At 32.2% G+C, this 26,805-nt stretch overlaps 1 protein-coding gene across 6 annotated transcripts in view; it reads right to left on the bottom strand.

Moving 5' to 3' along the window:
• The window catches only part of CCDC171 (coiled-coil domain containing 171), a 507,402-nt gene that overhangs the window by 52,151 nt on the left and 428,446 nt on the right, over positions 1-26,805 (bottom strand). For all 6 annotated transcript variants that reach the window (XM_074282935.1, XM_074282936.1, XM_074282937.1 and 3 more), the window contains one exon: positions 19,309-19,461. In XM_074282935.1, the coding sequence (XP_074139036.1) occupies positions 19,309-19,461 (153 nt within the window). The remainder of the gene's footprint in view (positions 1-19,308; positions 19,462-26,805) is intronic.

Below are 26,805 nucleotides of genomic sequence, written 5' to 3'. Positions count from 1 at the left end.
TAAAATGTGAGAAGGGAAAAACTGGGTTTCTCAAGCAGTTATCCAGAGGAAAATGATTTACAGAAGACTGAAAGATGTAGAAAAGTCAGTCAGGCATATAACTTCTTAGACACCAGTCAGTCATTCAGCCAACAAATATTTATTAGTCACTTAGTATTTGGCAGGCACTGTGCTTGTGTACCTGGGGGTCCAAAGAACGACAAAAACATTGTTTCTGCCCTCAAGGAGTTCCCATTCCAATAAAGGAAGGCAATATGCAAAAACCCAACAAACAAACCCTGTACACACAAGTTATCAAGAGAGGCAGAAGGCAATCTTAGAAGGAAGACACCAACAGTAGGGGAGCCAAAAAGAACCTCCTACAAAAGAGTGAGATTTGGGTGAATCTTTGTTAGGTTCTCACTAAGTGCTAATGAGATAATGAGATGATAGGTTCTTACTAAGTGCTAAGTCAGTACTTGATTGATAATTCTCTAGTTCAGGCCTTTAAGGGAAGTTTTACCCCTTTGAACTTCTGGGGAGAGCTTGCATGTTTAAGAGGAGCAAATTCATTGGGTGAAGTATTTTTTTCCCAGAAGCCCCTGAGTTTTTCCACGCCCATTCTCTGGGAGGATAAAGGAGGCAACATTGAGCAAGGGAGGGAGAGTCTCTACTCTAGGTCAGAGTTGGCATCTCCATACAGGAAGAAGAATCTGGCCGAGAGATTGAGTTGAGACAGCAGATCTCCCAGAGAGCAATCGGCAGTCTTTGGAGACAACAGAACATTACAAATCTTGAAGAAAATTAGGGAAGGCACTAAGCTGGGAGTTTCATCTGATAGTCTCTCTTACATATGTTATGATCATACAAGATTTCTTGATAGTTTTAATCACAGAACTAACTCTGTCCAAAGACCTTCTAATGTTTACCAATAGATCAAATACAAAAGGAATTCCCTATATATGATGAAGTTCTCCATATGTTCTTGTTGGCAGATGATATCTTGTTTACTGCATCAGACCCAGCCTATTACTGGGCCTCTTTGATGGGACCTATAATTATAAAATGATCCTGGCTTAATAATCTACACAGGAAAACTAAAGAATAAAAAAAAATCTATCCAATTACACAGACTATGGTATGTTTACAGGTCAGTTCATTGAGTTTAATATGTGTTTATGTCTCTGTGTGTCTACTTATGTATCCATCCATCCATTTACCTATCTTTAGAACAAAATTGAGAATTATAGAAGATGATATCCATCCAGAGATATGGATGGATTGCTAAATGATGGAAGGAAAAATTGGCATTGATGAAATTCCAGATGCACTGAAGTCTTGATAAAGTATATTCTAAAGTTTCTTTAAAGATTATGTTTTTAATTTAACATTTTAAATACAAAAATGGAAATAGGAACATAGAACATGGTAAAATATTCCTCCATAATATTATCCCACAATAAAGATATACCACATGGAAAAATTTAATACATCTATATAATATTCATCAGTATTATATACTCAGCAATACCATATATTCAGGTGTTTCACACTAACTTATATTTCTGAATGAATAGATAACAAGAAAATAAAATTTTTTCATCATAAAAAGATTGCAGCAGCAGCACAATGTCATCTTAAATTTCTATGTATAAATTAAGTTATTCAAAAGATGACAACAATCATTTGAATATTAAATCAACTCCATATACATTCAGATGTGAATAATGAAACAATGCATCAAAAGTACCATTATATCATTCAGAAAATATAAGCTATAAAGAAAGCAGACTATTTTGTTAAGCATGCTCACATTTTCTGCTACAACTTATCAGAAATAAACAATCAAATAGTAGCAAGAAAAATAATGTCCTTTAACCTAAGTTTGCCACTTATACTCTAGCAAGTCATCTTTCCTTTGGGTCTCCAGCAAACATCAGGAACAAAAAAGAATGGGTTGAATTCAGCTTTTATTAAAATATGATTCCAAACTAGAAGCCTTTTGGGTAGCTAAAACTTCTACTCTCCCCTTCCTCATCAAGATTTTTCAATATGTCTTATAATTATATATCTTATAAATCCAAAAACAAGCACATTTTCCCCTAATTTTCAAAGCATAATTTAACATGGAATGATACAGATTTTCAAACCTCTCTAGCATGAAAGTTCTTCAAGAGGTAAGGGGGAAGCTCCTTTTGGCCTAAGTTTTTAAAAAATGACACTTATGGAAATAATTAATTTAAGATTTTTCATATAATTTTTAACTGAAAGACAGAAAAATTATTTCTTCTTGTCTTATTTTTATTATTTGTGAAATATTTTTAAGGCAAAATGTCTATCTCTAAAATTCATAATCTTTTAAATGTAACAGAGCACTGAGCAGTCACTTTACTTTTATTCCTACCTCTCATTAACTGGAAGGCATTTTCAATATAAACTGGATCATCCTTAATGTTAATTTACTATATAAGTCTGAGATCCATATTTTTTCCTAGGAAAAGAGTTTGATTGTTTTCCTTCTAGATGGTCAACAAATGCACAGTGTTGCTTATTTACTTTTACATCATTTTAAAATTAGTTTTTATCACTTCTCTTTCATCAACTGATACTACAGGGTAATCAAGTCTTTCTCTGGTAATTCCTATATTTTTATTCTCAGTGCATCAACCTCTCTATTCAACCATGTCTACCTACATACCAACTCATCCATACACCCAATCACCCATCCATCTATTCATCCATCTAATACAATTAAGTATCTACTTACTAATTCTTTTTTATTAAAGCTTTTTATTTTCAAAATATATGCATGGATAATTTTTCAATATTAACCCTTCCAAAACCTTGTGTCCCAATTTCTGCTGCCTTTCCCCCACCCCATCTCTTAGATGACAAGTAATCCAAAATATGTTAAATATGGTAAAATACACGTTAAATTCAATATACATACACGTATTTATACAATTATCTTGCTGCTCAAGAAAAATCAAATCAAAAAAAGAAAAAATGAGAAAGAAAGTAAAATTCAAGCAAATCACAACAAAAATAATGAAAATGCTATGCTGTGATCTACATTCAATTTCCAGTCGTTTCTCTAGGTAAAGATGACTCTCTTCATCACAACATCATTGAAACTGTCCTTAATCATCTCACTGTTGGAAAGAGCCATATCCATCAGAATTGATCATCTCATAATCTTGTTGCCATGTACAATGATCTCCTGGTTCTGCTCATTTTACTTAGCATCAGTTCATGTAAGTCTCTCCAGGCTTCTCTGAAATCATCCTGCTGATCGTTTCTTATAGAACAATAATATTCTGTAACATTCAAATACCATAATTTATTCAGCCATTCCCCCACTGATGAGCATTCACTCACTTTCCACGTGCTTACTACTATAATAAGGGCTGTCATAAAAATTTTTGCACATGGGGGTCCCTTTCCCTACCTACTAATTCTTGATTCAACTTGAACAAAAATATCTTTGCACGTGGGTAACTATTGCACGGTTCTCTTTGTTTGACCAGTAAGAAAAGATGGGCCTTGGCCACCCACATCGTTGGATTTCATGTCTTGGGTGTGGGAGATTTCATTTTAAAGAAATCATTTAGTCCACTCTGGGGTATTCCATTTTGGCACAAGTGAAGGACTTTTTAAGCAAATGCCTTTCCCAAAGATTATTATGAGAATCATGACCCACAATGCTTGTTGTTTTGCCACCCACCTTAAATAATTGCTTCATACTTAATGTCTGCTTTCTTAAGTATCGACAAGTGAAAAACCACTTACAGTATAAGGAGGAGATTAAAATGGCCTAAAAATGAAATGGAACAGGAATGCTTAGTAAATGTACCAACAATGTTTATAATAGTAACTGAATTGTATTGAAAAGTCAAGTATTGGAGCCATCTAATTATTCAAACTTTTACTTCTCTGCAGGTGTAAATACATGAGCCTAATAAGCTTTCCCACTGTGAAGGAGCTTACTTAAATTATATTAAAATATTAAAAAACTATTTAATGAGCTTTTCCCCTCCAAAAGTAAATTGAGTGTGTGCCTGAACCTGCTTGAGGCAAAGGAAGTTTCAAACATATCGTTTTTTAAACTAGCCATTATTTCCCATGTTGAAAAAAAATGGCAATTTTATTTCTCGACAGCAAATGAAACTGTCAGAAAAATTTAGGTGCAATAAAATTGGGTGGTTAAATCAACATACTGGATTTGGAATAAAACTGAATTAAAGGAATTAAAATTAATTCTTATGTCAGTCAAAATTTAAGAAATACTATTACAAAGCTTAGTTTCTTTGCAAACAGAAATTCCTTGTTTTGGGTTAAGTGCAGATTTATCAGTCTTCTTAATGGTGTCACATTTGAAATTTGTACATTGAAAAATATTTTGCATAAGATGTGTTGCTTCTGGCAACTTCTCTGCCTAAATAAAAAGTTGTCAAGCAGTGTGACTTTAGTGGTACAGAGTTTTAAAATGGTGGCTTCAGTCCAAGGTTAGCTAATAACGGCTGACATGCCCTGGAATCTTGAGGCCTAAATCAACATTGTTTTCACAGCTGTAATTAAGCCACCTAATCAGAAGCACATTTTGACGGGACAGTTTCTGGAAGCCAGACATTACAATTTCTTATGCCTGGAGCGCAGTGGCTCATGAGAGGTCCTCATTTAATTTCAGGCTCTTTTTTTTTTTTTTTTTTTTTTTTTTTTTTTAAGCAGTAAAATGAAAAGAGTTTTTTTTTTTTTTTTTTTAAAGCAGCGTGCAACTGTTGAAATGAAGCAGACCTATGTGTTCATGCCTTGACCAACCTTGTATCCCACCCTTCTCAGGCTCTCTGCCGAGTCCCCATCTCTCAAGTGGCAGCTGCACACAGTGAGATTAAGGGCTTCTGCCAAAATCAACAGATGAGCTGGTCTGAACTGGCTCTCTGTGTGTTCTGATTGTAAATTGTGCTAGTGATGATTAGAGAACTCTAACACAGGATGTCGACTCTTAAAACTGTCCAGAAAAAATAATTTTTTTTAGTTCAGGAAATTTTTTTAAACTTTTTTTGTGGCTTGGTACATAGTGTTTTGTCTATAACTTTCAGATGATTCAATTGAATTCACCCAAATTAAGTAACTATATTATTTTAAAAGAAAGAAAGAAAGAAAGAAAGCCACTGCCTGCTCCCAGCAGGATCCTCCATGTCAGGCTGTTTCTATAACTGTGCTGCTGAGAAAAACTCTCTTCTCAGCCCACAAGTTGTGTGCTTTTACCACCTGCCAAAAGACCAGAGTTCTAAAATGCAGAGAATTGAGGATAGCTATTTGCATTATCTATTAACAACATAGATCAATAGACAAATGACATTGTACACTTGCTGTTTTCCTGCTTTCCTGTATGCTTATATTCAGTAACTTTAAAATAAACTTTCAACCCCAGAGGCCATTGTAAAACTATCAATATGAAGGCACCAGTCACTGGGGTCTGATTACATTTAGTTCTGCATTTTAATTACATATGGATTCTATTAACTGAACCTCTTGCCTTATAGGCAACATTTTAATCAAATTACTATAATTTTCAAATATGTTACAATAGTTTGACAAGTTAAAAGTTCACATACCTAACATATTGAATATCAAAAAAACCCTTTATATTAAAAGGAAATATTCTTTACAAATAGACATTTCATTCTAAGATTACTTTGGTTTTTTTAGAACACCTAAGCTTCATGTTATGTTATTTGATTTTTAAAAATATGTTAGTTTATATTATTAAGTTTGCTGTATCACAAACAGATTCTATAATTTTTTATTATGCTATTAGCTTTAAAGGAGATGTACAAACCATCCTCTTGCTTAATAACTTAATAAATAAGAAGAGAAAGTACACATTTAAAGCATATAGTATGAAACTTTTTGCTACAATTCAGTTGCTTGCAACCATTTAATAATTCAGGCAAATTAAGCATGTTAAACAACAAAAAATGTTTTGCTTTAACAAAAAAGTTATTTCTTTGCATAAGATTTGCCTTAATTTTTTTCTCACTGATGAAATGAACCAAAAAAAAAAAAAGAATCATTGATGAAATGAATAAATTTTACCAATTCAGTCTCATTGTTGCTATCTTCATCCTGTATCACTAAGTGTCCACAAAGCACCATGCTATGGGATAGAGAAGCTTATGTGAACATATTACATTTTATAATAAACAGTTAAAGTCCAGGCCCAAAAGATGAAAGAAAATTATTATCCATTAAGGTGGAATGCAATCAAGATGTACTTTTTATCTCTTTTAAGTTAGATAAACAGGTTATTTTAAGGAAACTTGGGAGAAAACGACTCTTATTTTGTATGAGCTAGTTTGTAGCACCAGTTATGAAGCCAAGGGGTAAAATGGGTTTTTAAATCGCACTGCAGCCTATGTTTTCAAGTATTGTCAGTTTTGACCTCATCTAAGGTGATTTGAAAATCTGCTAAGATACATTTTATTTCTTATATGTAGTAGTTGGAAAGGAAGGAGAAACAATTAGAAACTTACTTTTTAAAATTGTTTTGACAATATCATTTCTAAAATATATAGAAAACTGAGTCAAATTTATAAAAATACAAGTCATTCTCCAGTTGGTAAATAATCAAAAAAATGATCAAATAATTTTCACATGAAAAAATTAAATCTACCTATAGTCATATAGTCAGCTCTAAATCATTATTGATCAGAAAAATGCAAATTAAGAAATCTCTGAGGTACCACTTCACACCTCTCAAATTGGCTGAGATGACAGGAAGATAATGATTAATTGGGGGTAGGGGGAATGTGGGAAAACTAGAACACATTGTTGGTAGAGTTGTGAACTGATCCAACCTTTTGGGAGAGCAATTTGGAATTATGCCCAAAGGGCTATAAAACTGTGCTGCCTTTGATCCAACAATGTCACTACTGGATCTGTATCCAAAAGAAATCATAAAAGATAGAAAAGGATCCAAATGTGTAAAACTATTTGTAGCAGCTCTTTTTTACAGTAGCAAAGAACTGGAAAATGAGTAAATGCCCATGAATTGAGGAATGGCTGAACAAGTTATGGCATATGAAGGTAATGAAATATTATTGTTAGATAAAAAAATAATGAACATGCTGATTTCAGAAAGGCCTAGAAAAACTTAAATGAATTGATGATGAGAATAGTGGGAAAAACCAGGAGAACATTGTATACAGTAACAAAGGATTATATAACAATCAACTATGATCGACTTGGCTCTTCTCAATGCTGTGATCGAAGACAATGCCAATATATTTGGAATGGAAAATGCCATCCGCAACACAAGAAAAAACCATGGAGACTGAACATGAATTGAAGCATAATATTTCTATCATTTTTTGTTGTCTTGGGTTTGTTTGTTTTTTTCCTTTTGCTTTTTCTTTCTCATTGTTTTTTCCCTTTTGAAATAATTTTTTCTTGCACAACATGACAAATAAGGAAATATGTTTAAAAGGACTGTACATCTTTAACCTATATATCAAATCACTTGCTGCCTTGGGGAGGGAGAGAGGTAAGGAAGAGAGAAAAAATATTTGGAACACAAAACTTTACAAAAATGAATGCTAAAAATGATATGAATATTTGAAAAAGTTAAAAACTATTGTGGAAAAATAAATAAAAACTTTTGAGTGGAGGAATAATATTGTTGAGGCAGATTTACATTACAAGTGATAAGAAGTAGCAGTATATATCATTAATACTGCCTATGGTTCTATTAATTTTCTTGCTTATCAATAACAAAGTAGTCCTTTATCAACTTTGCAAATCACTAAAACAGATATATTTTTTTCAAACTGCTGCTTACCTACACCTTCCCAATATTTTACTTTTGAAATTGATTTACTCCATGGTATTACTTGTATTCCCAATGTACTAGGCCTCTCAAAATCATGATATTGGTGACTCAGCCCAGCAATACATTCCAGATCTTTGTAAAACTGCAAAGATCTTGAGGTATTCCATTGGACACCACATTCCAAGACAGCATCAAAATGGTTAAATCTTGGTTCAAATTCATATAAATCTTACCATTTAACCTTCTACTTTCTATAATAATAATCTGAAATTTTCATAATTTCTATGGCATAATAATATTCCACTAATTCCCATTCCATAATTTGTTCAGTCATTCCCCAAGTGAAGGATAGCCCCTGAGTTTCCAGATATATTTAGCTACAAAAAGAGCTGCTACAAGTTTTTTTTGTATTTTCTTTGATCTCTTTGGACAAATTGGTCTTGTAGTAGTATCACTTCGTCAAAGGGTGCGCAAAGTTTAGCAACTTGGCTTCATTTCCCTAAATTGCTTTGCAGAATGACTGAACCAATTTAAAATTCCACCAATAGTGCATAATGTGCCTGTTCTTCCTATGGTCATTTGAACATTTGTTTTCCTTGTCAACTTTTCTAAGAGTTGCTAAAATTTGAGTTTTTCTCATTTTTAGTGATTTGGAACTTTTAAAAAAAATTGTAATTCTTCCTTTAAAATTCCCTGTTTATATCCTTTGGCCACCTATGAATTAAGAGAATGGCTCTTATTCTTGTAAATTTGAATCAGTTTCTTATAGAGATAAGGTCTTTATCAGAAAAACTTACTGCAGAATTTTTTCCCAGTTACCTTCTTCCTTTCTATAATAGCTATATTGATTTTGCTTAAGCAAAAATATTAATTTATGAAATCAGATTTATCCATTTTAACTTCTGTGATTTTCTCTATCCCTTGTTATGGACCTCTTCTCAGGAAGACCTGAGTTCAAATCCCTCTTCAAAATTTACTATCTGTATGATCCTGGGCAACCACTTAAACTTTGCCTGTCTCAGTTTCCTCTTCTGTAAGATGACCATAAGAATATCTTTCTCCAAGGTTGTCATGATGACAAACTGGGATAATATTTATAGAACATTGTGTATGATGATGATGATCTTTCTACCCACATGTATGGAAAGTAATTTCTTTCATGATTCTTTAATTTCTTTATCAAGTGACTTTTTTATATTCAAGTAATGTATCCATTTGAAACTTATTTTAGCATATGACATAAGGTATTATTAGCCTAAATTCCTGCTAGTCTACTTTTTTTCCAAACAGTTTTTGTAAAACATACCTGAGTATATATTCAAGTAATAGAAAGCCTTAGTTCTATCATTCACTAGGCTATCTGATTTATATGCTTTTTTGTATGATGAATTCTTATTCTTTACCACTGATCAACTTCTCTATTTTTTAACCTGATTTTTAAAAAATCAAATCATTTTCATGATTACTGCTTTAGAATATGGATTGAAATCTGACACTGCTAGGTCTGCTTCCTTTCTATTTTTTTTTTACTATTTCCCTTGAGAATCTTGAACATTTGTTCATCTAAATGAATGTTATTATTTTTCTAGCTCAGTAAAGAAATATATTTGATAGCTTCTAATAATTCATAATCTTCCCATTATTTAGAATTCTATTTATTTCCATAAATCATATTTTGTAGCTGTATTTATATATTCCTTGGTGTTGTGGTAGAAACACCTCCTCTAAAATCACCATGTGGTGGATTTTCATGTGCTTTATACATTGTTTTTTTAAATTATATTTCTCTATTATTACTTCCTGCTAAGTTTTTAGTAATATGTAGAAATGTTGATGACTTTTTTTTATTTTCTTTTTTCTATCAGATAATTTTATTGAAATTCTTAAATATATTAGTTGATTTTTTAACATTCTCTAAGTAAACCATTGTATACCTGGTTTTAATATTTCTTCTCGTTGTATGGAGTCATTGATTTCTATTTTGTACATTTTTATTTTCAAAGAATATATTATTTATACCCTTTGAACTAAGCTATTAATTCTCCTTTCAAGTCTTCTCTTAAACTCATTTTATTTACATGTCTTTCTTCCCATACTCTCAATTCATTTTTGGTATCATTTTATTGTATTTCATTTCTTCCAGGAATTCTAACTGATCTGTGGCCATACTGTGAATTTTTGGCCTGTTTGTTTTATTGTTCTTTTTTTTGTGATGGGGGAGAAGGAATATTTATTTGTAGATAGTTTGGATCCAATTAGTTTTTTTCCTTCTAGATTTACATTATCTCTTGCCTAAAATAGCTCTTAATTGAGGGAGCCATTTTTTGTTTATTCATTTTTTCTAGCTTTACTTTTTAAAATGAAAGTTTGTATTATAGAATCAAGCTTTGTGCACTTTTTTGCACTTTTTTTATGGGAGAAAAGTTGTGGCCTTTGTTATTGATTTGTACTTTCTAGGATTGTGGTGCAACTTTTTTAGCATTGAATAATTGATTAAACACCTTTCTCCATTGAAAATACAGGTACTTTATTGGATTTGGAATGTCCTTCCCCATACATCTCTGAATTAGCCTCTTTGAAACTATTTTATTGGAATATTGGAATAGAAAATGTTTTAAGAAAGCTAAAAGCTCTATAGGTCTTCTCAAGAGTGTTTCTAAGGAAGACATTTGAAATGGGTGCCTTCTCCCTTATTGGTAGGACTCCCCTGAGTACTAACTCTGAAGTTGGAGGTTTAAAGAATATTAAATTGGAGGGAAATAATCTCCAAAAGAGGCTTTTGCAGGAAGTTCTATAAATTTTAGGATTGACATAAAAATTATCAACATAGTTTCTTAGAACACCACCAGACCAAGAGATAGGAGACCTGAGCCCTAATCAAACAGTACTATTATTTCCATAAAAGCAATCATTATTGAATAGTCACTCTTGGACAAAAGAGATTTTCTATCCTTTCCACTACCATTTCTATGAACAAACTGACACCGATAATAAACAGATAAGCCCAAGAGACTCCAAAACAAGAGTCCTTCCTACCAGTCCTGCTTCCAACCAAGCCCTAGAATCATCATACAAGGGAACTGTCTTTGTAACTATATGACCTAGTAACTGCATCTGCAGGTGCTTCAGTCCCTGCTCCCTCAGTAGCAACAGTGACTCCAAAATAAAGTGCTCTTTAAGAAGACACTTTCAAGTGAATAAGATATCAATTTCTACAAAGAGGCATTTTCCTTTGCTACTACTACACCTAAGACCACTTAGCCTTTCTATCTCACTTTCTATCTCACAGCTAACTTTTCCTATATCAGTTGTCTCCCATAGTAGAATGTGAGCTCATTATAGGCAAGGGCTGTCTTCTTTTTCTATTTATATTCCCAGGTCTTTGCACATAAGCAAATGTTTATAATTTTCATTCATTTACTCATTCACATGCAATTTTTTAAAGCTGTCTGTACCCCAGTTGCACTTTCTATATAATTTTGTATAAGAATGATAGAACCATTTCAATTCAGCATGTTATAATGATATTTCCATAAAACAATGCATTTGTCATACCATATATAGACTTATAAAGATAAATATGACAAAATAGACTTTTTAAAAACTTAGGAAAATGGGTTATTTCCTTAGTTCTATTATTTTAGCTAAACAAATTTGACAATCTTTTCTTTTATCACTTGTTATTAGAACAGAATTACACTGGTAATTTTTGAAGATTAGGCCTTTTTTGAGCATGTCAAAAACAGAACTCACTGTTCTAAATAATAAATTTTCCCTGAGGTATTAAAAATAATATAATAATTATAGCTAGCATCTATACAGCACTTTTAAGGTTTGCAAAGTACTTTATAAAGATTAGCTTATTCTTACAATTTTAACATTCCTGGGAGGCAAGGGCCATTGTTATCATTTTACAGATGAGAAAATGAAGGCAAAGAGAAGTTCAATGTCTTACTCAGGGCTATTTTTTCTAGTAAATTTATATATTTTTAATATACATTACCTTATGAATCATGTTGGGAGAGAAAAATCAGAGTAAAAGGGAAAAACTATGGGGGAGATTAAAAAACAAAACAAAACAAAACAAAAAAGTTAACATAGCATGCATTGATTTGACCTTAGTCCTTTTTTGGATGCAAATGGTATTTTCCTATCCAAAGTCTATTGGGATTGCTTTGGATCACTGAACCATTGAGAAGAACCAAGTCTTTCATAGTTAATCATCATACATTTTTGCGATTATTGCATACAATGTATTCCTCATCCTGCTTGTTTTGCTCAACATTAGTTCATGTAAATCTTTCCAGGCCTTTCTTAAAATCAGCTTGTTCATCATTTTTAATAGAACAATAATCTTCCATTACCTTCACATATTACAGATTATTCAGGTGTTCCCCAATTGATGGATATCTATTCATATTTCAATTCTTTGCTATGACAAAAAAAAAAAGCTGCTACAAACATTTTTGCACATGTGGGTCCTTTTTCCCCTCCTTTAAGATTTCCTTGGGACACAGACCCAGTAATGGCACTGCTGGATTAATGGGTAAGCACAATTTGGGAGCCCTTTGGGCATAGTTCCAAATTGTTCTCCAGAATAGTTGGATCATTTCACAACTCTACCAACAATGCATTAGTGTCCCAGCTTGCCTGCTTCTCCTCCAACATTTACTATTCTCTTTTCTTATCATATTGGCCAATCTAAGAGACATGAGGTAGTACCTCAGAGTTTTTTTAATTTGCATTTCTCTAATCAATAGTGATTTAGAACATTATTTCATATAACTATAAATGGCTCTGATTTTGCCATCTGAAAATTGTCTGTTCATATCCTTTGACCATTTATCAATCAGAGGATGACTTGTATTCTTATGAATTTGACACAGTTCTTTATATATTTTAGAAATGAGACTTTTATCAGAAACACTGGTTGTAAAGATTCCCCCCCCCCAAGATTTATACTTCCCTTTTAATCTTGTTTCTGTTGGTTTTACTTGTATAAAAACTTTTTAATGTAATGTAATCAAAGATGTCCATTTTGCCTTTCATAATGTTCATTAGTTCTTCTTTGGTCATAAATTCCTCCCTTCTCCAAAGATCTGATAGGTAAATTATCCCTTGTTCTCCTGATTTGTTTATGGTATTGTCCTTTATACCCAAATCATGCCCTATTTTGACCTTATTTTGTTATAGGCTATGAGATATAGGTCTACACCCAGTTTCTGACATACTATTTTTTAGTTTTCTCAGGAATTTTTTTTTTTTTTAGAATAGTGAATTCTTATTCCAGAAACTGGAGTTTAGGGGCTTATCAAATAATAGATTACAATAGGTATTAATTATTATGTCTTATGTATATAATCTATTCCACTAACCCGCCACTCTTTCTTAACCAGTACCAAATGATTTTGATGACTGCTGCTTTATAATATAGTTTTAGGTTTGGTACTGATAAGCCACCATTCTTTGTATTTTTTTTCATTAATTCCCTTAATAATCTTGACCTTTTGTTTTTTCAGATTAATTTTGTTACTTTTTTGTTCTATAAATAATTTTTGGCAGTCTGATTGATATGACACTGAAAAAGTAGATTTAAGCAGAATTGTCCTTTTATTATATTAGCTCATCTATCCAAGAGCAATTGTTTAGATCTGACCTTATTTGTATAAGAAATGCTTTGTAATTGTGTTCATATAGTTCTTAAGTTTGTCTTGGCAGGTAGACTCCCAAGTATTTTATTTTGTCTAGAGCAATTTTAAATTGAATTTCTCTCTATTTCTTGCTGATGTTGCCCTAGGCTATTAAAGCTAGGAAGTATGTGGATATAATAGGTCCAGTGAGGTTCCTCTATTCTTATGTATTAACTCCCCAGTAATACAGCAAAAAAAAAAAATTAGGAATATATTTCTTGAGGAAAAATATAGCAGAAAATGAGGCAAATCATCACTGTAACTTGCTGCATTACTAAAACATTAGTAAAGGATGACACATATTCATTGAATGGTCTCTCTCAAATACCCAAATATTTGTAGCTCCTACTGCTACAAACTGCCACAAAATGATTAGGATTGACTCTACTGTGTCCTGGCAAAATATGGCAATCTAAGTTTTCATTTGAAAACCCATTTTGATGACTAAAATATAGAACAAACGCAAATACAGAGCTAGAAACTAATTCACTTGAGGAAATAAAATGAATCAAAGAAATATGACACAGAAATGTTAAAAGTTACAGCAAGAATAAGCTGATAAGAAACCTTTAAAGTATAGCATAGATTGTGTCATCTTACTGTATGCTGCTAAGCATGCAATTAATGTGTGGCAAAAATAAGGAATCAAAGTACTAAATGAATTTTAGTTCTACAATATGATAGCACAGGGTAATGGGGGGGGGGGGGGGACGGGGATGATGAAGAGTCAGGGAAGGCACTGAATGCAAATTTGTCACTTATCACAAGAGTCTCCATTTACTCCAGTGATAAATGATGGATTAGGGATAGATGACTTCTCAGGCTCCAAATCTACAAAAATCTGTCCCTTTATGTGAATGCAGACACAATAGAGCATGGTTACAATTAATGATGAACTCATATAATGAATTCTCATAGAATGAAATTACTATCATTAGTCATTATTTAGCATTTGCTGAGTATACACAATATGCTAGACAATGGTATAAAATATATCAAAACTCAAGGCTAATGATTGATTTTTGCAAACTCTTTTGATGTTTTAAGAACCTGGAATGAGGACAGTAACAATTATGTTGAGAAAAGTGTCAACATAGGCACAATCTACAAATTCACTAATTGCTAAGGTACATTTTTAAAAGCTTTTTATTGATGCTATGTATGAATGAAAATGAGATGAGCTGGCCATTTAGTGAGATGGAAAGGAAAAAAAAAGATGAAAAAAGTGGTGGAATGGTATCCTGAAAATAAAGTGGAAAACATTAGTGTACTTATGGATTTTTCTATGATAAAATATACATAGAAGATATGAACAATGTAAAAATGAGAAGAGTTTGCCATGTGCATGGATGGAGAACATGACTGTATCCATAAGACCAGGAAGCCTTCAAAAACATTGTTTCAAAGTAAGATACATAAGCCTTTTGATGAAATTTCACTGTGGACTGCAGTGCATGTCAGCAATCATAATAAGAGTGTAGATGAGTCAAAACAATCAGCTATCCCCACTATGCAAGCAAAAATTAAAGGACAAATCCTTTTAACATCAGGCTGGCATAAGTTCAACAAGGAAGGATCTTTGAAATGCTGAAATAGGGTACAAATATAGCTCATTTATAGATTCAAGATAAAATTAGCCGATAGGAGTGAGGTGTGAGGAAGATCTGAACTAAATCCATTTTAAAAGGAAGCTCAAAAGTTCAGGTAAGGTAACTTGTTCCAAAGAGAAAACCAGAGTGGAGAGGGTCCAAGAGAATGAAGAGCTTTTACTCTAGGCAAGAAGAGAGGATTGTCTCAGGCTATTCCAAAGGGAAGTTGTTCCAGGAAGATCAAAGAAGAAACTAACTGTCTCTGAACCAAGAAAGAAAGAAATCAAGTGAATCAGCACATTGTGGCACTTAATAATTGAGAAGCAAAATGTGTTAACCCAAAAACGAAATCCAAAATTTTGCTTAAAACAGTTGAGAATAGGCTGAGCAGAGAAAGCCAAGTAAAGCTATCTCTGAATACTTATAAACAAAGTACATCTTTTTGTACTTAGGAGTCTCTTTTGCTCCCAAAGTTTCACTACCATGTTAACACATTTTCCTACTCAATTATTAAAAATCACAATGCCATGAATTCACTTGGTCTACTTCTTTTTTAGTTCTCAGAATACCTGCTTTGTTCTTTGGGCTTATTAGATCCACTTTACTCTTGGAAAGTTAGAATCAAATCTTTTCTTTATTTAGCATTCTTTTGGTTTATGTATTTTGTTTTGAAAGTGTTATGGAGCATCTTTCTTCAAGTCCTGCAATAGACCATATCAGCCATGTGACCATGAGAAAGTCATGTAGCTTCTCCATGCCTCCAATCAAGTCTGTAAATTATAAAAGCTATCAATCCACAAAGAGATAGGAAAAAAATTCACAACAGGAATTCCTCACATAGATGAAATTACATGTAGTCACAAAATATTTCCTTTAAAAATAATTATGAATATGAATAATCAATGTGGTATTTTCCTTAAGTTTCCAAATATTACACATGCCACTTCACCCCTATGGATCGTGGTACCCCTGTTTACACATCACAACTTACAACCCTTATTTGTAAAGTACTAACTCATTATAGAATTCTATTGTTCTAGAAAAAATAAAAATTGTTGAGTGCTTATTATTGATTGAACTTTGTTACACAAGCCCATGTGAGAAGTAATGCAGTTCTGAGCTAGGAAAGTAGTTATGCTTATAGACAGAAAACAGACATAAGAAATGTGGTGAAGAAAGAAGGGAAAATGTGTAAATAAATGTTGATCAAGAAATAAAATTTGATTGAATATGAGAATAGGAATAAAGCATGAGTCGCCCAATGGAAATCATGGGTGAACACAAAGACAGTGATGCCTTCAATAGAACCAGAGAAGCAAGGGAAACAGTCTTAGAGAGAAAGAATGAGTTTTGCTTTGGACATCTTGAGTTTGAACTTCTTACAAAAATTCCAGAAAGTGAAATAGAAAAAGAGGTGTGTCTGTGACTACAAAAGACCCTTCAGTGGTTCCCTATTGCCTCTAGGATAAAATACAAATTCCTATGTTAGGCAATGAAGACCCTTTACAAAGTAACACTACTCTATCTTTCCAGACTTATTTTTCATGCACAACCCAGCCTACTTATTATTCCTCAACCATGATAATCCATTGGCCTCTCTGTAGACCTTGTACAAGTTGCTAAAAAAAAAAAAAGTCATTCTTATGTCAGAATGCCAATCTCTTGGCACATGAGTAACTATGATTCATAAACTTTTAAATTTGGAAGGGAGTCCAGAGATAATCGATTCCATCACCTTATTCTGAAGATGAGGAAACTGAGGAGTAGAGAAATGAAGTTACTTTCCTAAGGTTGGGTGAATATGAAAATCAAGATTCACTCCAGCTTATACAATTATTTTTTAAAGCATTATTCTAAACTTAACATCAAACAAAATTATTTCCCAATACAAAGTAGAACACAGTCAATAGTCAATAAATATTTAAGTATCTACTATGTTATTAGACATTGTGCCAAGTACTAGGTATACAAACACAAAAATAACCTTTGTCCTCAAGGATCTAACAATTTCATAAAGAAAGGCAATCAGTGTGAAAATATAGAGAGTTTCAAAGAAGTCCAGTTCAAAAGTAGTGAATATGAAGAAAATTGGTGTTAAGTTCCTTCTTAAACAGAGATTCTGGGGCTGGTAGTCCTGCCCTCTCGTCAGAAGGTCTAATCCAAGGGTAGAGAGTACTGATGAGATATCTTCTGTTTCTCTTTTTTTCCTTCTAACTTTTCTTTTGTTCTCTTCCATGCAATTTTTTAAATGCTTCAATAACTTTTCTTTTTGAGAGAGTAAATGGGGATAACTATTGTTAGCTCCTTTCTCCTTCCCACCTTTCCAACCAAAAAAATAGGGGAAAAAAACACTGGAAAAAAATAAGCACAGTCAAACAGAACCATTTCTAATAGTGAATGTGTAAAAATATTTGTCTCACTGAACACCTTGAGTCTAATATTTCTATGTCTGGAGACAGATAGTATTCTTCATAATTGGTGCTCTGTAATAATAGTTGGTTACTACACACTGATCACTACAAAACAGAGTGACTGTCTTTTTAAGTTGCTTTTTTTTTTTCTTTTCAGTGCTGTTGTTATATAAATCATTATCCAAATTCTACTCACTTCAATCAGGCAACAGTTTCACATTTCTCCAAAACAATCCCTTTCATCATTTTTTCAATGATCTAATAATGTTCCATTACATTCATATACCAAGAGATGTTCAGCCCTTCCCAAATTGATAAGTATCTCCTTCATTTTCAGTTTTTAGCTAAAAGAAAAAGAGCTGCTATAAATTCATTTACACATAGGATCCTTTTCCTCTTTCTTTGATTTTTTTGAAGTAAAGAAATTACAGTGCTATCATTGGGTCAAAGCGTATTCATGGAATGGTAACTGGGCACATAATCCAAATTGCTTTGCTGAATGTCTGAGTCAATTCACAAACATACTAACTGTACTTTAGTGTACAAACTTTCACATTTTTTTTGGATACTTTGCCAATCTGGCAAGTGTGATTTGGACCCCTAATAATTCACATAATTCTATGTTCTGGGAGCTCTTCCCTTTTTGACATTACCTTTTATTTAAATGATAAAAATAACAGTAAACTCAGGGAAAAAAAAGAGCAAGCCAACAAAGCTGACACAAAACAGCTTGAATCAGCTAAAGGAAAAGGATGGAAGAAATTCTTAACATTTCATAGAAGGGTCATATTGACTTGCACATGTTTAAACTCAAATATTGATGCATAATTTTTCTCTTTACTTTTGTTTCTTATAGTGATAATGATTTTTAGTAGTTTCTCAACCAGAAATGAACATGAGTGCATGACAGACGGACAAGCAAAAGTAAAGTTTAATTACCAAAAACAGATGTTCTTATATTTCTTTTATTTAATGCTGACTTTCTTCAAGGAATATACACATTTTTTAAATGGGTCAATAAAGGGATGTCAAGAGGAAACCTTTTCCCCCTTAAAAGTGAGTTATATTTTCTTTCTCTTATGGGAAAAAAAAAACACAGAAGAAAATAGACCCAAAAATAGCCAAATTATAAAAATCTCATTATGGACATATTTGTCATCAGAGAAATAAAGATTTCAATTTTTACCTTGTTTCAAGTGGACATAAATGCATATATGTTCAAGAATTCCCCAAACATATCCTGAAAATCTAGAGAATTATTTTACTAGTCTTAAGTAATGACAAAACTGCATTATGGGTTAAAATTTTAAACATAAAATGATTCCTGAAACTGAATTTTAATCATATAGATGAATCACAACATGCATCTTTAGCTAGGCATGTATTATGGATAAGTTTAGTTTCCTACTGAGAATAATCACATGTTCTAATTACCATTTTGGTTATACACATAATTAATAATATTCTGTCTTAATGGGACACATTGAAACTTCAGACACTTGCATGTTTTAACTATGCATATTACCAAATCCTAATGTCAGTTGTGCTGCCAAACACAAAGAAATCATGATGTTATATTTTAGCACTAATAATAATATTCATATTTTTATATAAAAATATAACAACAAAAATACTTTATTTTCTCTTGAAAGGTTGCTACATAGTAATAATTTTATGTTGCTGGGTTATCCATTAAATCTAAATTATTCATTTTTACCAATGATCTTATCAAAAATAAAAACACAAAGGTAAATGAGATGATGATTCATATACAAAAGGATATTCCAATGAATAAAAGAAAAACTTACTGAGTGTAAACTTTCATTTTCACGTAGACAAGCTGTTTGGAGCTCTGATTTCAGAGCTGAAATGTGGTTTCGATGAGATGTCATTTCCTTCTCTAATGTAGCAATTCTAGAGCTTGCAAGTTGGTAGACATCCATGAAACTTTTAATCATAGCCTAAAGAAATAAAAACAGTGTCACATACAATTCAAATAAAACTGTCCCCAAAGGAAAATCTTCATAATTTGAAAGCGGAATCATTAAAATTTGAAAATAAACAAGTCTTCATCTTTCTTGAAAATAATAAAGCAAAACATTAACTTTCAGATTGAGAGCACTTGTGTCTATTTGCAGAAAGTTTGGATTGCAATCACTGAAACTTTATTCTAAAGTAGGCATTTTTATAAGATTTACTTTGATGTATTGTTTTCAAATTTGGAATGCAGTGTTAAAAGTTGACATACTTTTTTTTCTAGAGTTAACTGTAAGTTACAATTTAACCTAAATTTTTATCTTAAGAGACATAAAGATGTAAACACGAATATATTAAAATGAGCTGAGTTGTTAAAAAATTAATTTACCCTGAAAAAAGGATGTTTTTATAACAAAAAGAATATCAATTTAGTAAAATAACTTCATTACAATATGGTTAAGAAAATGTAATTATGTCCATGTTTATCACAGAGTAATATTCCTGCTATGTAATATTGATCAGACTGATAGTAAAACTAATAGCACACAGAATTTAAATGATTCCACATTTTCTGGTAACTTCATATGAAATCTAACAGAACAGAACTATTGGGTACCACTGAATTTTAGTGAAAAAGACCAATTGAATTTTTTTGAATTTAAATTTTTTCCTTTTGAAGTAATTTGAAGTGGGCTTTAGGTAAAAATACATTATCCTCAATAATAACAATAATATTATTAATATTACAATAACTAATATTTGTTTAACAATTTAAGATTGGTAAACACTTTTATAAATATTATTTTATCTTCACAAATAACCCTAAGAATGTCATTATTCATATTTATAACAACCCTAGATGTCATTATAATCATCCCTCTTTTAAAGAGGAGAAACCAGAGGCAAATATAAGTTAAGTGACTTGACTGGGATCCAACAGCTAATAAGGGTCTCAGCCCATATTTGAACTCAGGTTTTCCTGACTATAGGTACAGTGATCTAATATGCTATATTATATAAAACTTGCCTTTTAGGATATCTAGTACAGATTCAAACGAGTCTCCCACTTTTAAGAGATTCCATTAAAACATGCATTTCATTCCATATCTTTTATAATATTGCTAATTTTATATAAAACAGAAGATGACTACAATAACCAGACAACATATGCTGTGATAGAGAAACTTTGGGAAATTCTCCAGTAATTGACATCTGATATAGTCAGTCTTAGAAAGCTTCTTTGAAAAAATGAATATAAGCAATGTTTTGAGGGAGTGAGAAAATTAGGTTTGGTGAGAACAAAAGAAAAGTGACTAAATCTCCCCAAAAAAGGAAGACTTGAGTATTAAAAACTTTAAAACAGAAGCAGATAGCAGGATTCAGAGTTAAATATTGAGATGTTGGAAGAGAATTAAATCTTAAGCATAAAGGAGCAGATAGTCAAAGATGCAAGAAATATGGAGAAATAAACTTAAATATTAATCTAATAAATAAATTAACATACATGAAAGAAACATGACTAATTGAAAGTCATACTAGATATGGGACTGAATCTCTTCAGTCATTCAAGGGCCTTAATAACCTGGCTCTACCACATCTTCAGAGTCTCACACTTTCTACCACATAAATATTTCTTTATTGGCAAATGAACATATTTGTAACATACTGTTTTGTAAATCAAAGAACAGAAACATATCAGAAAGGAGTAACTAGCCAACATGAACTGTTAAGGGGCAGGCAAATTCTCCTTTCAGATCATAGCATCTGAAGGAGTGGCAAAGCAGTCTTTGCTGACACAGGTACTGCCAACTAGGTATGAGATAAACTGGAGGCAGAGGAAGGAGAAGAGAGGTCAGACAACACAACAGCCTCTCAGCCAGGTCAGAGAACAGCAATTGTTTCTCAGTCTCCTTGTATCATCCTCTCACAAGAGGAGATCTCTTCTGGGTTGGATCTCCAGCAGCCACTGTCAGGTGGCTCCCGTGTATTCCAACAGCTCCCATGTATTCCAATATATGGCCCCTCAATGTGGGGTATAAGAAGCATAAGCATTACAATAAGAACCAGCAGCGTTCCAGAGCTATTTGTGAGTAGGATCCTCCCAGAGTTCCTTTAGTAACCCATGAGGAAGGAAAGGAAGAAGAGCCCTGGTAAGACTTTTTTAGTTGGAGTAATTAAATAGGCCAACACATCAAAGGGCCAAGCCCAGAGACTGATAAGAGACTTAAATGCCTGTTCTGACTACAGTCCTCTTCTCCATTTGAAAATTTGCCTCCATGATATTTCACAAGATCAACACGTACTACAACCCTCCAGAGGTAATAGTGCTGCTTGCATTCCTCAGTGTGCAGACCATGCTGTGAGGGGAAAATATCAGAAAAAAAAAAAAAAAAAGCAGAATTGTTAAGAGACAGGCCAATTCTCCAAGAGCCTCCGGAGCTGTGGATCATAGCATCTGAAGGAGTTGGAAGGCAGCCTTTGCTGACACAGGTGTTGCGGACTGGGAATGAGATAAATTGAAGACAGAGGAAGGAGGAGAGAGGTTAGACAATGCAACAGCCTCTCACTCGGGTCAGAGAATAGCAACGGCCTCTCAGTCTCCTTGTATTATCCTCTCACAAAAGAAGATTCATTCTCCAGGTCTGGACAGCAGCTACTGTCAGTTGGCTCCCATCTATTCCAACAGCTCCTATATTACAATAAAGAACTCCAGGAGAAAATTAGAAAAAAAAAATTAAAATATTGTTTGGCAAAAAGTGCACAGCAGAGAACAAAAGAAAACCTACAACAAAGAAAATATGGACAACCCTAAACACAGTAGGTAATATTTATTATATAGGCTTTCTTGAAATGGAAACTTATTGATTTATATTTTGAATCATCTCTTATGTTCTGCTGTGCACCTGGAATTGTTTTCTTTTTTTCTTTATTTTGTAATTTAAAATAAATTTTAAAATATTTAAAAAGAATGATAACCAGTTATATATAAAAAAAAGATTTTTTGGACAGAAAATAAGTTGAGAACAAGATCTCCTACCATATACTATACTAAACTTAAAGTGAATAGATAATCTCAATATAAAGGGAAAGAATTTACAATTAAAAAAGGATAGAGACTTTTTTAAAACAGATATATGATTTTTACTGGTATAGAAAACTCCCAGTGAGGAAACATCTTTTCTTAATGTAAACTGGCAATTTACTGTCTTAGGGAGATACTACTGAACATTACAAAGACAATATAGAAAATTAGATTATGATTGCTTATAACTGAGATGATTTTTAAAGAACAAAATCAATGTACTTAAAATACAAGGAGAAATTACTGACTAGAAAAAAAATTTTAATCAATATACAAATTATATCATTTCTCTGAAAAAGTCTTACATAAGAGACAAAATTGACACAGATTTTTTTAAAGATTCAGTCATTTTTTCCTATAAATAAGTGAACAAGCTACTAAAGAATTTCAAAAATAAGAAACAATATTTTAACAAGTAGAGAGGAATTATGATATAGTAGATAGAAAGCCAGCTTTGTAGTTGGAGACACCAGAATTCAAATACTGCCTCCAACAAATACTATGTAAATCTGGGAAAGTCATGATCTTTCAATGAATTAGGCAGCACCATAAGACTTTACTTTCAGGCAATTTGTCTAACTGCACCAGTGGGGAGAGGTTGGAAGAGGAGCAGAAAAATGTTTTACAAACCATGAATTCCCTACATCAATGAAATTACAGACACTGCAAAACAATTTTAGTAATAATGCAAAAAAAGTTCCCAAATGAAAACAAAACAACTTTAAATTCATACCCATTTCATTGGCAAAGATGATTTTAAAAAACCCCAAAATTCTATATGTCAGAGACATCATGCGACACAAATACCAAGGTAGAGCCAAGGGTTGGTTCAACCATTCCAGAAATCAATTTGTGAGAAAAGTTACTAAAATGGCTCATTTTCTTTGATACAGCAATACAACTGCTGTGCATATGCACCAGAGGATCAATGGCAGCAAAATAAAACAAAATATCTGTTTGATTCAGCATGACCTTGAGAAATTCACATCAATTCTCTAGTGGAAAAAAAATGTGGGAGATGAAAAAGATGGCCTTTGAGGTCCCTTCTAGCTCTACATTTATTATGTTATGATGTTTTATATGCCAAAAAATTCAAAACCGTATTTTCTATAGTAGCAACTACAAAAAAGAAAACAGGTCTCCTCAACTGCAGAACTGGTATCATATAATTTTAAAAATTATTGCATAAGGAATGATGAATATGAAGAATCCTGAATATTATAAGAAGTCTTATGTGAACTTACACCAGGCAAAGAAAGCAGAACTGGGAAAATAATATACATAAAAAATAATGTAAAAACAACAACAACAACAACAAAAAATGACAGAACTTAGGTCAAATTCAATGGTCAATAATGTTTCCAGATGACTTAAATAGCAGCAGGGAGTATAGAATATTTATTATTTTCTTTTTTTTAGTTAAGATCACAGAAAATTCTACCAAACTCTTTTTTCCCCCTGAGGTAATTGGGTTAAGTGACTTGCCCAGGGTCACACAGCTAGGAAGTGTTAAGTGTCTGAGATCAGATTTGAACTCAGGTCCTCCTAACTTCAGGGCTGGTGCTCTATCCACTGTACCACCTAGCTGCCCCCTCCCCAAACTCTTAGTAACTATGGAAGATAGGAAAAAATAGTGAAAAGCTATTTTGGTGCAAAAACCAAGATGAATTAAATTTTTAAAAGAAATACACACCCAAACTACACAATCTAATATACCTCTTCCCTTTGTTTTTTGGATGTGTTACTATCCCTTAAAATTGAGGTGTCAGAGTTGGAAACTCGAGTTTTCTTAGTCAATATGTGGTCTAGAGATCTGTTTCTAATTGAGTTTAATGTGTATTGTTTCACCTATGGAGCCTTTGTTCTTGATCGGCCAAATCAGTAATGACTTTTTCCCACCTTAGCCTTCACTAGTACTTTATACTTTATCATTCTTATTGGATTGTGTATGTGTATGTTTTATCATAATTAATGTATCATATAACTCTCAAAGACTCCATGAGGACAGCCCCAAACTTGATTTAAATTTTTAATTTCCCAGCATCTAAGAATATATGCAGTAGATACCTAATAAATGTTTATTAAATTGAACATAAAATAATTCGACAAATTATGAAAATGGTACCACAAATGCTGTTTGCTTTTTTTCAAGTAATTCATATCTTATCTTCAAAAACACACTTTGATGTTTGAAATTAAATGTCTAATTATTCTAGTCTAAGGTTCTATGATATTGGAAACTGTCTAACCTACACCAGCACTTAAGGAGAAAAAAAAAAATACTAACCTAGGATTTAGTCCCAGTCTTGACACTTATTGGTCATTAAAACTCAGGTAACTCATTTAACCACTTCAGTACTTGATTTCTGTAAAATGAAGGGAATAAAAAAACCTAGCCTTGTAAAGTTGTATAAGAATCAAATGGGATAACATGTAGAAATGACTTATAACTACAAAAAGCAGTACATGTGGAAGTAAATAATTATTATTAGGTATCTTGCTTATTACTTGGTTACTGATCACTATATTATACAAATTGATAATAAAATCTTTTTTTATAAGACAATTTGCCTTTCCATAGAAGTCCGTATAAGTGGTTTTGATACAGTTTCATATAATTTAGCATATAAAATATGAAGTAGGCATCAGGTAAATACTGAATGCTTTCTGAACTAATTAATAGATAAAAGAATGTCTCCAGGTGAGATGACCATCTATATTAGTTTTCACTGTGACTTCACACTAACCTTTTGTTCTGCATTTAAGAATATAAGTATTTCAAATGAAACATCTTATTTTTTCTGATTGTTTAAAAAATAGATTTCTTCAATTTTGTAGTGATTTTTATCCTAAATTATTCTATAACATAAATCATATTCCCTTAAGTCACTCTTTAAATAAATCCACATTTCTTGGTAGCAAAACAATTTTAATAATGAAAAATGTATTTAAATACAACAGGATTATAAATTTAAAGGCATTTTCCAAGTTTTTCAATCCTCTGATATAAAAATTAGCAAAGTGAGGGTTCAAAAAAATTAAGTGTGCAAAGTCACATAGTAGGAAAGTTGGAATTTCAGCAAAGATCTAACTCTAAGTCTAGTGCTTTCTGTATTATCTCCATTTTCCTTTTAAGCAGTCTGAATAAAATGCTGCCAATTTTTGTATCAGTACCTAAATTAGTTTCGAATCCTATCTTCTGATACTCATCTGTTTTAGGAAAGACATTTTTTTTTATAAGAGATCACTAATAATTTGGCTTTTTTTTTCCTTTGCCTAAAATTCAGTCAAGAATGAATATGTTTGTAAGTATGACTTTTGTGTGTTTAATTTGTAGAGAGAAGTAATATAAATATTTTATATGTGTGTATTTAGTTTTAGAGAGAAAGTACTGTAATCATTACCAAAAACAATTTCCATGGTACTAATTGTAGAGAAGAAGTATACTTTCCTTTAAAATGAAACTTTCTCTCAGAGCTGGAGAACTTGGAAGAAGAAAAGTCAAAAGAGTCAGGCAAGGAAGCCACAGTTCATTTGAGGAATGAAGAATGTTAACTTTATACATTAAAATGTCATTCATAGTATGTAATAGAGGATGCTAGTGGGGAGGGGGGAATCCAACAACTTTGTAATAAAAAAAAAGAGTGCCAAGTTGGCAAGAAAAATGGAAATGACAACATAAATCAAATGAAAAAAGAAATAGTAAACATCTAAGAGTTTTCCCAGTGACCTCTGCCACACCCTTTGTGAAAAGGCCTATATTTCACAATAATTATTTTACAAAAATCTTGAGAATTATTACAGAAGAAAATGATGAGAGCATGATCTTGTGCCAAACTCTAATTCAGCATCTGAAAATTGATGCTTATTCCTATGTCATCTTTGTTTTCAGGCTTTAGATAAATATTACACAATGATTTACATTACTAGTAGAAAACTGATTCAATGACTACTGAAAAAAAATGTAATTGGGCCTAACATTTTATATGTGAGATAAATTAGTTTTTAGTCACGGAATAAAAGCATGAGAAAAAATTTAGAACACATTTGCCTTTTAACTTAAAAAGGAGATTTTTGGGGGCAGCTAGGTGGTGCAATGGAGCACCAGCCCTGAATTCAGGAGGACCGGAGTTCAAATCTGATCTCAAACACTTAACACTTCCTAGCTGTGTGACCCTGGGCAAGTCTCTTAACCCCAGCCTCAAAAAATACACACATAAATAAATAAATAAATATATATATATAT

The sequence above is a fragment of the Sminthopsis crassicaudata genome, chromosome 1, assembly GCF_048593235.1.
Source record: "Sminthopsis crassicaudata isolate SCR6 chromosome 1, ASM4859323v1, whole genome shotgun sequence".
NCBI classification, from domain to species: Eukaryota; Metazoa; Chordata; class Mammalia; order Dasyuromorphia; family Dasyuridae; genus Sminthopsis; species Sminthopsis crassicaudata.
This window is presented reverse-complemented; position numbering and strand designations above follow the sequence as displayed.